The sequence below is a fragment of the Gastrolobium bilobum genome, unplaced genomic scaffold, assembly GCF_033153095.1.
Source record: "Gastrolobium bilobum isolate Gb01-03AN ecotype WA unplaced genomic scaffold, APGP_CSIRO_Gbil_v1 utg12160, whole genome shotgun sequence".
NCBI lineage: Eukaryota > Viridiplantae > Streptophyta > Magnoliopsida > Fabales > Fabaceae > Gastrolobium > Gastrolobium bilobum.
This window is the reverse complement of record NW_026898262.1, coordinates 394116-409046: the sequence shown is the minus strand read 5'-3', so window position 1 is coordinate 409046 and position 14931 is coordinate 394116. Positions and strand designations below refer to the sequence as shown.

General features: G+C 36.9%; 1 protein-coding gene across 13 annotated transcripts; it reads left to right on the top strand.

Annotated features, from left to right (window-relative positions):
• Positions 1-68: 68 nt before the first annotated feature.
• On the top strand, positions 69-14931 carry LOC133314300 (putative F-box/FBD/LRR-repeat protein At1g78760). Of its 13 annotated transcripts, none has more exons than XR_009751936.1 (5): positions 69-163; positions 244-1185; positions 1329-1549; positions 7778-8000; positions 9237-9442. XR_009751936.1 is itself a non-coding variant. In XM_061515761.1 (5 exons), the coding sequence occupies exons 2-3, from the start codon at positions 259-261 to the stop codon at positions 1545-1547; spliced, it is 1146 nt and encodes a 381-aa protein (XP_061371745.1). In that variant the 5' UTR covers positions 69-163; positions 244-258; the 3' UTR covers positions 1548-1549; positions 7555-7596; positions 7778-8207. The 13 variants fall into 13 exon arrangements, 9 of the variants coding, with proteins under 9 accessions (XP_061371745.1, XP_061371746.1, XP_061371740.1 ...); XR_009751937.1 differs by lacking the exon at positions 9237-9442 and adding an exon at positions 7539-7596 and having other exon boundaries at positions 7778-8207; XM_061515761.1 differs by lacking the exon at positions 9237-9442 and adding an exon at positions 7555-7596 and having other exon boundaries at positions 7778-8207.

Here is a 14931-nt window from a genome sequence, read left to right as displayed (position 1 = left end):
TGGAAATTTTTTTTTTTTTTAAATCCGGGCCGAATCATTGGTTAACGACAGGGTCACCGGATTTTCACCAAAAACCGGTGAGTGGAACAGGATTTCCATTTCTTTCAGCCAGAAAACAAAATTAGGTTTTGGAGGTCATTCGCTCGGTTTGGACCGACACAAGGTAGGTAGATTCTATTTCTACGTCCACTTTGATTTGAGAAATTAGGGTTTCGATTCTTAGGTTTTTCACTTTCCGTGTAGATTTGTTAATCTCAAATGCTTGTTCGTGCGAGTGAGATGGGAGTGTTAGAGAACGAAGGTGAAGAACCCAACATGAAGAGAGCAAAGCCGAGTGAGAACAATGAAGACAGGCTCAGTGATTTGCCTGATTGCGTTCTTATTTACTTGATGTCGTTTCTGCCAACCAAATATGCTATTCAAACTTGCATGTTGTCGAAGAGATGGAAGGGTCTCTGGAAACGTCTTCCTACACTTATATTAGATGACGTGCACTTTTCATCAATGACCTTTTTCACCAAATTTGTGCCTAAGGTTCTGTCTTTTCGTGATGACTCTGTTCCACTCCACCATCTTGAATTCAATTATAATGGCCGTGTTCGTCCCCATCTTCTGAAAAGGGTTTCGAGATATGCTTTATCTCATGATATCCAGCAGTTAAAACTCACTTATAATTGTGATCTTGATTTGCCACCTTCCTTGTTTTTGTGTCAGACTTTAACATCCCTTGATCTCACAGTTACCTACAGATCTCAGTTATTTCCAAAATCTCTAAATCTGACAGCCTTAACAAGTTTGAGTCTTTATAACTTCACCTTTGGTGACAGTGAATTGGTGGAGCCATTTTCGTCATGTATTAAGTTGAAGACTTTGGTTATTCACAACTGTGCTATAGGGGATACACAAATCCTATGCATTTCAAATGCTACACTTGTCAATTTGACCATACGTTCTTACCAAGCTTACAAAATTGTGCTATCAACTCCCAAGCTTTGTTCTTTTGCTTTCTCGGGTGTTCCCATTCAGCATATCTCTGCAAGCAATCTTTCTTCTATTAAAGAAGTAAATATTGATGCTAATGAATGGGTGACATTGGGTCACTCGCAATCAGGTTTTATCCTGTTTAGCTGGCTGCAACTATTTGCTAACATGAGATCATTGACACTCTGTTCAAGTATTCTTCGGGTATCTTCATTTCGTTATAAGCAATTATTTCTTGTTTTTTGTTAGGATGCATTTTTGATCCAGATTTTTTGCCAGACCTCAAGTATTCTTGTAATTTTAAAGGTTCTTATGTCAATATTTCTAATTGACCTATAATTGCATAGGTTCTATCGTCAATCCCAGATTTGTTAAATACTGAAGCCCCTTGCTTGGGTAACTTGAAGTCATTGGTAGTGAAAGTGGAAAACATATTGCCTCCATGTCAAAGGCCAGGAAGAGTTTACAAATCAAAGAAAGCAGAATTGAAACCTGTACCTGACGGAGTAGTGGATTACTTGATTCTAAACTCCCCATTTGCGGAGATTACTTTCATAAATTGCTGAAGGTGATACGCACATTTAAATCTTTGAATAGTTATTCATACCTTTCCTTCTTTCTGTGTTTCTCCCCCCCCCCCCCCTAAATCTTGTTAGTTATTACAACAAATTATCCATTTGTTTATTGTGATATTTGCCTACGAAAATAGTAGAAAATTTAAGAAAACATCTCTGCAAAAGAATGATTTCCAGAATATTAGATAAGTAGTGGTTTACTTTCTGCTATTGTACACATGCATGTATCAGATCCTCATCTCCCTTTCTGTTATAGCTTTCTGTTAGAACGGACTCACTTGCTGAGTCAGCATTCTCACACTCTATATATTAATAGAGTGTAGCATTGTGTAATGTGTGCTCTTCATAATAAAGATTCAGATCCAAATATTCTCTCTCTCTCTCTCTCTCTCTCTTGCATCAATGGTGTCTCTCAAGAATTCTATTATTGTATCAGAGCTCTCATCTTGAGGGCCTGATCCATCATCGTTCTTCACTATGTCTTCCGCATCCAACTCTGAAGATAGTGCTACAGCTGGTAACAGTGCTCCAGCATCCTTGAAGTCGAACAGAGAAGCAACGTCAATGGAAAATCGTGCTCCTCTTCTCTTCAATCATCAAGTTACAGTGAAGCTTACAGATGACAATTATCTGCTCTGGAATCAGATAGTTGAATCGATTATAACATCGCATCAACTTCATCGTCACCTTGTGAATTCAAAAATTCCTATTCAATATGAGTCTGAAGAAGATCGTTTGAATGAGATTCAGAATCCAGCGTATATTCAATGGCTCACACAAGACTCTATGCTTTTATCTTGGCTCTTGTCCACTATCTCTGAATCTGTTTTGAACGAGATACTAGGAGTACAGTATGCTCACGAAGCTTGGGATAAGATCCACAAGCTTTTTCATGGAGTCATGAAGTCCAGATCTCGTCATTTACGTTCAGAACTCAGATCTATAAAGAAAGGAACTAGAACTGCCAAAGATTACTTGTCTCGCATCAAAAGCCTCTGTGATTCTCTCAAAGCCATAGGAAATCCAGTTACGAACGAAGATAGAACTGATTACATACTGGAAGGACTTCCAGTTGAATACAACGCGTTTGTGACTACTGTTCATGGAAGAGAAAATCCCTACTCGATTGAAGATCTAGCCATTGAGTTAATGACGCATGAACAGATGCTGTTAAAGCAGAATGAGTCTCTTCTTGATTCAGTCACTGTGAATGTTGCTCAAAAACAGAGTAACACATCTGGTTCTACTCCTCTGTTTGCCCCTGTTTTTGCAACTCAGGAACAGAGCACTGGTCGGACCTCTGTACAGAGGGAAGGTGATGATTCTCTTCGTTCTAATGTTTCATATAGAGGACGAGGACGCTATAATAGCAGAGCTAATAGAGGTAGAGGGCGTGGAAGCAGACAAAACGTGTATTGTCAGTTGTATCACAAGTATGGTCATGACGTGAAGAGTTGTTGGCATCGTTTTGATGAAGACTTTGTGCCCACTCTTCCTTCTCCAGAAACTCAATCAAATGGACCATACTTTGCTCAGAGACAGCCTCTACAGACTCAACAAAGGTCCTATCAGTATGTTAGGCCATCTCCTCAGGTTATGATTGCTGCACAACCTGGTTTGCTTCCAACTCCGTCTTCTGCTCCAGCTCTTGAGTGGTTCCCAGATTCAGGTGCCTCTCATCATGTGACTTCGAGTCCTCTGAACTTACTACAGAGCCAACAATTGAGTGGTTCAGATCAGGTCATCATTGGTAATGGGCAAGGTTTGGCTAGTCAATTTGCTAAAGATAACTCTGTCTATTTTGAGTTTCATCCAAGTGTTTGCTTTGTAAAATCGCAGGACACTCATGACATTCTTCTTCGTGGAGTACTTGGCAATGTTGGTCTTTATCGTTTTTCAGACATTTCCCTTGCTTTGAGTCAAGCTCATTCTCTCAAGTCTTCTATCCGTTCCAGTCCTTCAACTGAAAGCTTTAACCACTGTACTTTTGTTGAAAGTGATAATAAAGCTGTTGATCAACCTTGTAGTGTTAGTCAAACAAGTCCTTCAATTGTTAATACAGATAATTTTCCTCACTGTAATTTTGTTGAGAGTGAAAATCGAGCTGTTGATCAGCCTTATACTGTTAGTCAAACTTGTGTACCTTCAAATTCTACATACTCTCTATGGCACTGTCGTTTGGGGCACCCCAATCATGTAACCTTGACAAAAGTGCTTAACTCTTGTAATATTTCAATTTCTAATAAAAATGTTAGTGATTTTTGCTCTTCATGCTGTATTGGAAAAGCACAAAGGCTTCCTTCCTCCTCATCACAAACTGTGTATGACACACCTTTTGCTCTTGTCTATAGTGACTTATGGGGACCAGCTCCTTTTAAATCTACCTTGGGATACACTTACTATATTTCTTTTGTAGATGCTCACACCAGATACACTTGGATTTATCTGTTAAAACAAAAATCTGATGCTCTTTCCATTTTCAAACAGTTTGATTCCTTGATAACAACTCAGTTTCAACTTCCCATTAAAGCCTTACAAACTGATTGGGGTGGGGAATTTAGACCTTTCACTGATTATCTCAAACACCATGGCATCATTCACAGACTTGCTTGCCCTCACACCCATCATCAAAATGGTGTTGTAGAGCGCAAACATCGTCATATTGTTGAGCTAGGTTTAACCTTGTTGTCTCATGCCTCCCTACCATTATCCTTTTGGGATTATGCCTTTCTTTCAGCTGTGTTTGTTATCAATAGGCTTCCAACAGCATCCCTAAATTTTGCTGTTCCTTATACCAAGCTGTATCATCATAATCCAGATTATCAGTTTCTTAAAGTGTTTGGATGTGCTTGTTTTCCATTTCTTAGACCTTATAATCGTCATAAACTTGAGTTTCGTTCACAAGAGTGTGTATTCCTGGGTTATTCCACAAGTCATAAAGGATATTCCACAAGTCATAAAGGATATGTTTGTTTAAATAAAGATGGCCGAACCTATATTTCAAAGGATGTTCTTTTCAATGAATATAGGTTTCCTTATGCTCTTTGGACTAACACTACAGCTGATCCTTCCTCTACTATTCCAGTTTCTGCTCAGATACCTTTAATGTCTCCATTGATGTTTGAGTCTTTTTCTTCACCAGTTTCTTCTTTCCAGCAATCTCCCCAGCCATCTTCTAAGTCCAGTTCACCCATTTCTTCTTCTCCCTGTACAGCTTCTGTATCATCATTGCCATCCTCTGTTCCTGCGTCACATAGTAGTGTTCCTGCAACTCCAATGCAATCCTCTAATTCCTCCTCTACAGCATCTAACCCACTGTCCTTATCTCCTGCTTCTGAGTCTTCTCCCTCCTCAGGTTCTGAGTATTTTCCCCCTTCTTCTCTAAGGGAAACCTCTCCTCCTCATTCTATTATGACTAGATCTAAATCTCTGGCCAGATCCACCGCTCTTCTTGCTTATACAGAACCTTCTACTGTGAAGCAAGCTTTAGCCAGTCCACATTGGGTTGATGCCATGAAGGCTGAATACAATGCACTTATGAATAACAATACATGGACTCTTGTTTCTTTGCCCTCTAACAGGAAGTCAATTGGTTGCAAGTGGGTCTTTAAAGTTAAAGAAAATCCTAATGGCACAGTGAACAAGTATAAGGCAAGGTTAGTGGCAAAGGGGTTTCATCAACAAGAAGGTTTTGACTACAATGAAACCTTCTCACCAGTGGTCAAACCTGTTACCATTCGGATCATGCTTACTCTTGCACTTACTCACTCTTGGTCCCTTAGGCAACTTGATATCAACAATGCCTTCCTCAATGGTGATTTGCTAGAGGATGTGTACATGAGTCAGCCCCCTGGTTTTGAGAATTCAGATAAGAACCTTGTGTGCAAGCTCAACAAGGCTTTGTACGGGCTTAAGCAGGCCTCTAGAGCATGGTTTGATAAATTGAAAGGTGCTTTGATGCTGTTTGGCTTCAAGTCCAGCTGCTGTGACCCTTCCTTATTCATCTCCAAGACTTCTTCTCGCTGCACTTATATCCTTGTGTATGTGGATGACATAATAGTCACTGGTACTGATGCTGCCTACATTCAATTTTTGATTACTCAACTTCATTCTCAATTTGCTCTCAAAGACCTTGGCACCTTGGATTTCTTTCTTGGAATTGAAGTAAAGCCTCATGGTTCTGGTGGTTTGATTCTGTCACAAGGCAAATACATTCGGGATTTACTTACTCGAGCTGCCATGTTTGATGCAAAAGGCATCTCCTCTCCCATGCCCACTAGCTGTAAGCTCTCACGTTTTGGCTCTAATTATTTCTCAGATCCTCATCTCTACAGGTCAGTTGTGGGTGCACTTCAATATGCCACCATAACCCGTCCAGAAATCAGCTATGCAGTCAATAAGGTCTGCCAATTCATGGGGCAGCCACTAGATGATCATTGGAAAATAGTTAAAAGAATTCTCAGATATTTAAAAGGGACTGTTACATATGGTCTTGTGCTTCAAAGGGCTGTTCCTCAACATCCTCTCTCTATTACAGCATTTTGTGATGCTGACTGGGCTAGTGATCCTGATGATAGGAGGTCTACATCTGGTGCTGCTCTCTTCTTGGGTCCTAATCTCATTTCTTGGTGGTCCAAGAAACAAACCTTGGTAGCACGCTCAACAACTGAAGCTGAGTATCGAAGTTTAGCTCTTGTGTTGAAATTTCGTGGGTTCAATCCCTCCTTCGTGAGTTACAGGTTCCCTATGTTACTCCACGCATTTTCTGTGATAACTTGAGCACCGTTGCCCTCTCTCATAATCCTGTTTTACATGCTCGAACTAAGCATATGGAATTGGATATCTTCTTTGTTCAAGAACGTGTGCTTGCTCATGAGCTTGTTGTCTCGCACATTCCTGCTTCAGATCAACTGGCAGATACTCTGACTAAGGCTCTTTCCCCTGGACGTTTTGCTGAGTTAAGAACCAAACTCAGGGTTCTTGATTCCCTGCCTCAAGATCCCTGAGTTTGCGGGGGTGTATTAGATAAGTAGTGGTTTACTTTCTGCTATTGTACACATGCATGTAGCAGATCCTCATCTCCTTTTCTGTTATAGCTTTCTGTTATACGGTTTGTTTGTTAGAATTGACTCACTTGCTGAGTCAGCATTCTCACACTCTGTATATTAATAGAGTGTAGCATTGTGTAATGTGTGCTCTTCATAATAAAGATTCAGATCCAAATATTCTCTCTCTCTCTCTCTCTCTCTCTTGCATCAATGGTGTCTCTCAAGAATTCTATTACAGAAAACTACCTGTTAACTTTTTTGATGCCTATATTGCAGTAAAAATAATTCCCTTGTAATATTTTTAGATTGTTAGCTTATTAAGCTGGTGCAGAGCTACTACATGGCACCTCCTGGATTAGTGTTCTTTCACCTTGTAGTTAGGTGGTTAAGCTCATGTGGCTTCTATTATAACTTTCAGAACTGTTACAACTCAGTTCAGCTAGCTGGTTTAGATTGTAGCTTAGTTTGCAAGCTGAGTGTATGCTTATAAATACAAATTCAGTTATTCAGATCTGTATGTTAATCAGTATAAAAAACTCTCAAGTTTCATTTTCTCTCCCTTTTTGATCTCTTTGTGTCTCTTCCTTTACTTGTTGTCCCAAATATCTAAATTTGACAGTTTTAACAAGTTTGCATCTTGGGAGCTTTGCATTTCTTGGAAATGACAATAACCTAGTGGAGCCCTTTTCTTTATGTATTAAGCTGAAGACTTTGGTCATTGTCCATTGATTTAGGGGGGTGGTCACATATCCTTTGCATTTCCAATGCCATGCTTGCCAATTTGACCATACATGCATCCCCCGTTTATCAGAAAGATTTTTTTTTACAAAGTAATGCTATTTACTCGAATCTTTGTTCTTTGATTTTTTGGATGTTCCTGCTCTGCAAGCAATCTATCTTTCCATAAAGAAGTAAATATCAATGTTGATGACAGGGCATGTTGCTTGCAGTCAACTTCTGTCGTAATTAGCTGCCTGCAAGTGCTTGCTAATGTAAGATCATTGATACTCTCTCTGAGTACTCTTCAGGTGTCTTCGTTTAAAAGGTTTTAAGCGTATAATTGTCGTTCTTGCTTAGATGCATTTTTGTGCCAAATTGTTTACCACAGCTCAATTTTGATTAAAAATATAAAATTCTCAAGTTAACGTCTCTAATTGATGCCTCGTTGCGTAGGTTCTCTCCTTAGTCACAGATTTACTGAATATTGAACCCCCTTGCTTGGGTAATTTGAAGTCATTGATAGTGAAAGCGAAACCTCTATCTCCCAAGCCAAGAAAAGCTGCCAAGTCAAGGAAAACAGAATTCAACACTTGTAACTTATGGAGTAGTGGATTACTTGGTTCGAAACTCCCCTTTGGGGGGTGAGGTTACAAACTTACAATCGTAAATTGTAAAGGTGCTATGCACATTTAAGTTTGACTCTTTAAAATAAGAGTTTTATAAAAGTTATGTTGTAGGAAAATTAAACTTGTTATGTTGTAGAGATTAGTTTTCTGTGCCTTAGATTTTTTTATTTATTTTTTTGCTTCAAAAAATGTGAGCCCCACAAAATGTTATATGTGTAGGAAACTTTGTGGTTATCATGTGACATGATGGATGCAAACCCCTTAAAATAAAGATTCATATTATTGTTATTTTTTTCTTGCTTTCTCTGTTTCACTTTTCCTCACCCTATGTTTTAGTTGTTACAATCAATGGGTGAATTATCATTTTGTTTGCAATATTAGCTTATTAAAATACTTGTGAATTTAAGAACGCAGACTATTAACGTTGGCTGTCTGAATTATACCTCAACTTCTCTTAGACTCTGACTAACATGTAATTTAAGCTTAACTTATGCTTTCTAGCAAGACTAGGAAATACTGTTCCTTATATTAGTTTATTCACTTCAAAAGGGATCTATAGGTTGCTGGAACAAATCTTAATATTGATGTTAATGAAGACTGATGGGCAGAAGCAAAAAAAATAATAGTTAGATTTGAAGAAACACAGTACATGGATTGTTCTTTATACAATGAAGTTAGGCATCATCTTGAAATGAAACAATTAATGGCGTGCATGTTGAATATTGACTTTTTAATTTGGGTGCATCCTTATGTAGTTTAGATTCGTGGGGGGTTTGTTTCATATTTAACCTTCCAGCTTGGGTGCATCTCACTGCTGATTTGGGATGCTTGGGGAGTTATACTTAATATATGCACGGCATATTTTCTTATAATACATGTGATTGAATACAAAATTAATGCTAGTGGGCACTTAAAATTTAGTTAACGTGATATGCATACTTGGTAAATAGTTTCTGAGTGGGTTGGTTTGTTCCCATTAGTCATAAATTCATAATGCTTGCATTCCATGCCTTAAACTGCATTTATGTATTCACTCTCCCGAGTTTCATTAGACATACTTAATGATATTGTTTTTGGTTAAGGATTTTTCATTGGGAGGTGTTTACTTGGTTGATGAATATCAAATTTAAATTTAATATGAAATAAAATTTTCATTTTTTAAAATGTTGCATGACTTTAATGGAGGTCTATTGATTTTTAGGTTCCTTTATTTCCGTCTAGTGATTTTTTTGTAAGTGATTTATTTTAACTCTTCTATGATTTTCTTGAATTGCACCTTACTGCAGCCATCGACGTTAATGTTGGTGAAGTTTACATGTCATTTTGAGGACATAAGTGGTGAATATTTGACTGGGGCAGTATTTGGCCGGTGAAATGGGGGTCAGTGTGATTGTCCGAACTGATTGGTTTGCTATGTTTTTTTTGAGATATAAGATTTTGGCTTAATTTGTTTGAATTAGACTAGAAGCTAGTTGAAATATTGGGTGGTGATCTGGGCAGCACTTTGTATGTTGTATTATATGCTTTTTGGATTTTAAAGATACTAAATGCTTCTACTTTTCATTTTATAGTTTCTATTTTAATTCCTTACCAGAGTCCTAAAGGCCCACATAAGCAAGACCCGTATAATTTGAGTATAAATTTCAGCCTAAACAGATGTGGATTGGCCACCCTTGCTTCATTTTTTTTCTTTGTTTTTGATTTTCTTTAAGGGGAATGCTTTTTCCTACAAATTCCTTATGGCTTAATGCTTTTATCAGAATTTTGGAAAATAAATTACATGTGCGGTGTCCATGCTTTAAACTTTTAGAGCCTGTTTGGAGCACCTGATAAAGAAGATAGGATGAGATAATTTATCATATCCTACTTTTATCTCTTGTTTGGTGGTCAATAGGATATGATTAGCTTATCCTATTGTCTCATTTTATCCTATCAATTACATGATTTCTTATCCTATGGAGGGAGCTGGGTTAAGATTCAATAAAATAAGATACCAAAATTGGATACCCAATATATCTCCACGTTATCTCCCTTCCAAACCCACTCCTCCCTCTTGACCATCTCCCTCTTCCTCGTTCTTGTCGAAGCAGGGTGGAGAGTTAGACCCGTTGTTCTTATGTTCCAGATGGTCCATGTTTAATCCTTATCCTCTTCATCCCCCTCTCCTTTTCCCCTTATTTTCTTTTATCTTATTTCCCATTTCCCTTATTTTTTTTGTTTAAAAAATCTCGTTGTATTTATCATTGGATTCATCTACCATCGATCTCAATTAATTTGGGTTAAAGATGATGTTGTAAGTCTTATTAAACAAGTTTTATTTTTTATCAAACAGGCACTAAATTACGTGTACTATCCATGCTTGAAACCATGAGCGTTAGGAGGTGTATCGTATATATAAATACATTGTTGGGTGATCTTTTAACTACCTTTTCCAAGAGAGTCCAGTTGGAAACGTGATGCTGGAAATAGAATACACAAACCCAAACTCGCTGAACATGACACTCTCTGCTACGGAAAGTATTGTTCTCTGTGATATCAGTCAAACATAAAATGAAAAAACAGAGATATGTTAGACTGTTCAAGAGGCTTGTTTTCTCCTTCCCAAACTGGCCTCCTTTTCCCCTGTCTCTCTCTTTTTTTCTTTCTTATTCTACTCATCAACCAAAATTCCTATTTGTCTCCCCTCCAATGTGTGCATGTTTGTGTTACTAGCCAATCCCCGAAGTTGATCCTCCCTCTTATTCCCCTCATTGCGCATGTCTGGAACTCACAAGTAAAGAACAATAGTGCTGAGGGCTGATTGGCTAGCTAAGCATGCCCTTAAAATGTCACAATGCTACAAATTGTTTACCTCGATTCCTTTAGAATTAGCTCCTGTTGCGTGTGATTTGGGGTGGGTTCCTCTCGCCCCGTTTCTTTGTTTTGGCCTTTGTTCTTAAATACAAAAAAAGAAAAGAAGAAGACAAATATACAAGTTTAGAATATAATTTGTCAATACAAGACTAGAAAACCGGCTAAAACAGGGATAGGGAAAGACATATATCCTTTGGCAATTAGTTAGATGTCATGTAAAAACAGAACCATTAGAGTTAAACAATTAAAGAATGCTTTTGTACTTATTAATGGGGAAGCATATATCATTCACCATCTTATCAAAAAGTTTAAAAATTGTGTGAACCACATTTATATCATATGTATATTATAAAGGACCCCAGTTAGTGAGACAGGGAAACAAATCATACAAAGCTAGTGGTTTGAACAATGTCTACTAATAAATTTATGGGTTTGTTTTTTTTACTGTCAATGTAGGTAAAGTATCTACATTAAACACAAAACGTTATCGTTTTGAAACAAAAATTAAAGTATTTTTATAATATAATTTATTTCAGGATTATAACAGTCTTTTTTCATTATAATTTTTTAAGCTTTCAACTTAAAACAACATTATTTTAGAAGTAAATGTAAATAATTTATTTTCATTTACTGTAAATATATTAGTCTAATTTTATATTTTAAAAGTGTTTATTAATTTTAAAATTCAAATAATCTTTTTACTTAATGTAATTCATCTAAATGTAAAATAATTTTAACTTTTGAAAAAAAACTTTCTACCAAAGGCAAGGCATAAAAAGTGTTTTTTTCTAAAGCTCTTCCAAAGTAGTTTTAAAAGTATTTATATTTCTTATGCTTTTTACAAATTATTATAGTTAAAACCACTAAACAAAAGATCAACTGGCAATTATTTCAGTATAAGTAATAGTTTGTAGGTTAATATGATGACCATGTTGAAAGAAATAAAAGAGAATAATAACAATGTCAATAGTTCATTCGCAATATTTTATTATTGTTATAATATTCATTACATATTTTTATAAAAATATAAAAATCAAACTTTCATTCGCTTCATTACTTAAGAGGAACAAATAAATCGACGGAGGTATTGATTAACACACACTTTTTTCCTTTTTTATTTTATTTTTTGAAAATATCAGAATGATATTTTAACCGCGTGAGTGGAACAAGATTTCCACTTCTTTCAGCCAGAAAACAAAATTAGGTTTTGGAGGTCATTCGCTCGGTTTAGACCGACACAAGGTAGGTAGATTCTATTTCTACTTCCATTTTGATTTGATAAATTAGGGTTTCGATTCTTAGGTTTTTCACTTTCCGTGTAGATTTGTTAATCTCAAATGCTTGTTCGTAGTAGTGAGATGGGAGTGTTAGAGAACGAAGGTGAAGAACCCAACATGAAGAGAGCAAATCCGAGTGAGAACAATGAAGACAGGCTCAGTGATTTGCCTGATTGCGTTCTTATTTACTTAATGTCGTTTCTGCCAACCAAAGTAGCTATTCAAACTTGCATCTTGTCGAAGAGATGGAAGGATCTCTGGAAACGTCTTCCTACACTTATATTAGATGACGTGCAGTTTTCATCAATGACCTTTTTCACCAAATTTGTGCCTAAGGTTCTGTCTTTTCGTGATGACTCTGTTCCACTCCACCATCTTGAATTCAATTATAATGGCCGTGTTCGTCCCCATCTTCTGAAAAGGGTTCTGAGATATGCTTTATCTTATGATATCCAGCAGTTAAAACTCACTTATAATTGTGATCTTGATTTGCCACCTTCCTTGTTTTTGTGTCAGACTTTAACATCTCTTGATCTCACAGTTTTTCACAGATCTCAGTCATTTCCCAAATCTCTAAATCTGACAGCTTTAACAAGTTTGCGGCTTTATAACTTCACCTTTGGTGACAGTGAATTGGTGGAGCCATTTTCGTCATGCATTAAGTTGAAGACTTTGGTTATTCACAGTTGTGCTATACGGGATACCCAAACCCTATGCATTTCAAATGCTACACTTGTCAATTTGACCATAGATGATTACCAAGCTTACAAAATTGTGCTATCAACTCCCAAGCTTTGTTCTTTTGCTTTCTCGGGTGTTCCCATTCAGCATATCTCTGCAAGCAATCTTTCTTCTATTAAAGAAGTAAATATTGATGCTGATGAATGGGTGACATTGGGTCACTCGCAATCAGGTTTTATCCTATTTAGCTGGCTGCAACTATTTGCTAACATGAGATCATTGACACTCTGTTCAAGTACTCTTCGGGTATCTTCATTTCGTTATAAGCAATTATTTCTTGTTTTTCCATTAGGATGCATTTTTGAGCCAAAATTTTTGCCAGACCTCAAGTATTCTTGTAATTTTAAAGATTCTTATGTTAATATATCTAATTGAACTCTCATTGCATAGGTTCTATACTCAATCCCAGATTTGTTGAATACTGAAGCCCCTTGCTTGGGTAACTTGAAGTCATTGGTAGTGAAAGTGAAAGACATATTGCCTCCATGTCAAAGGCGAGGAAGATTTTACAAATCAAAGAAAGCAGAATTGAAACCTGTACCTGACGAAGTAGTGGATTACTTGATTCTAAACTCCCCATTTGCGAAGATTACTATCCTAAATTGCTGAAGGTGATACGCACATTTAAATCTTTGAATAGGTCTTCATATCTTTCCTTTTTTCTCTGTTTCTACTCCAACCGCCGCCCCCCCCAAAAAAAAAAAAAAAAAACACACACACACACATGACACAACCCCCCCTAAATCTTGTTAGTTATTGCAACAAATTATGGATTTGTTTATCGTGATATTTGCCTACGAAAATAGTAGAAAATTTAAGAAAACATCTCTGCAAAAAAATGATTTCCAGAAAACTACCTGTTGACTTTTTTGATGCCTATATTGGAGTAAAAATAATTCCCTTGTAATATTTTTAGATTGTTAGCTTATTAAGCTGGTGCGGAGCTACTATACGACCTCCTGGATTAGTGTTCTTTCACCTCGTAGTTAGGTGGTTAAGCCCATGTGGCTTCTATTTTAACTTTCAGAACAGTTACAACTGAGTTTAGCTAGCTGGTTTAGATTGTAGCTTAGTTTGCAATCTGAGTGTATGCCTAGAAATACAAATTCAGTTATTCATATCTGTATGTTAATCAGTATAAAAAACTCTCAAGTTTCATTTTCTATCCCTTTTCGATCTCTCCGTGTCTCTTCCTTTACTTGTTGTCCCAAATCTCTAAATTTGACGGTTTAGCAAGTTTGCATCTTGAGAGCTTTGCATTTCTTGGAAATGACAATAACCTAGTGGAGCCCTTTTCTTTATGTATTAAGCTGAAGACTTTGGTCATTGTCCATTGATTTAGGGGGGTGGTCACATGTCCTTTGCATTTCCAATGCCATGCTTGCCAATTTGACCATACATGCATCCCCCGTTTATCAGAAAGATTTTTTTTTTTACAAAGTAATGCTATTTACTCGAATCTTTGTTCTTTGATTTTTTGGATGTTCCTGCTCTGCAAGCAATCTATCTTTCCATAAAGAAGTAAATATCAATGTTGATGACAGGGCATGTTGCTTGCAGTCAACTTCCGTTGTAATTAGCTGCCTGCAAGTGCTTGCTAATGTAAGATCATTGACGCTCTCTCCATGTAATCTTCAGGTGTCTTCGTTAAAAGGTTTTAAGCGTATAATTGTCGTTCTCGCTTAGATGCATTTTTGTGCCAAATTGTTTACAGCTCAATTTTGATTAAAAATACAAAATTCTCGAGTTAACATCTCTAATTGATGCCTCGTTGCGTAGGTTCTCTCCTTAGTCACAGATTTACTGAATATTGAACCCCCTTGCTTGGGTAATTTGAAGTCATTGATAGTGAAAGTGAAACCTCTATCTCCCAAGCCAAGAAAAGCTGCCAAGTCAAGGAAAGCAGAATTCAACACTTGTAACTGATGGAGTAGTGGACTACTTGGTTCGAAACTCCCCTTTGGGTGAGGTTACAAACTTACAATCGTAAATTGTAAAGGTGCTATGCACATTTAAGTTTGACTTTTAAAATAAAGATTCATATTATTGTTATTTTTTTCTTGCTTTCTCTGTTTCACTTTTCCTCACCGTATGTTTTAGTTGTTACAAT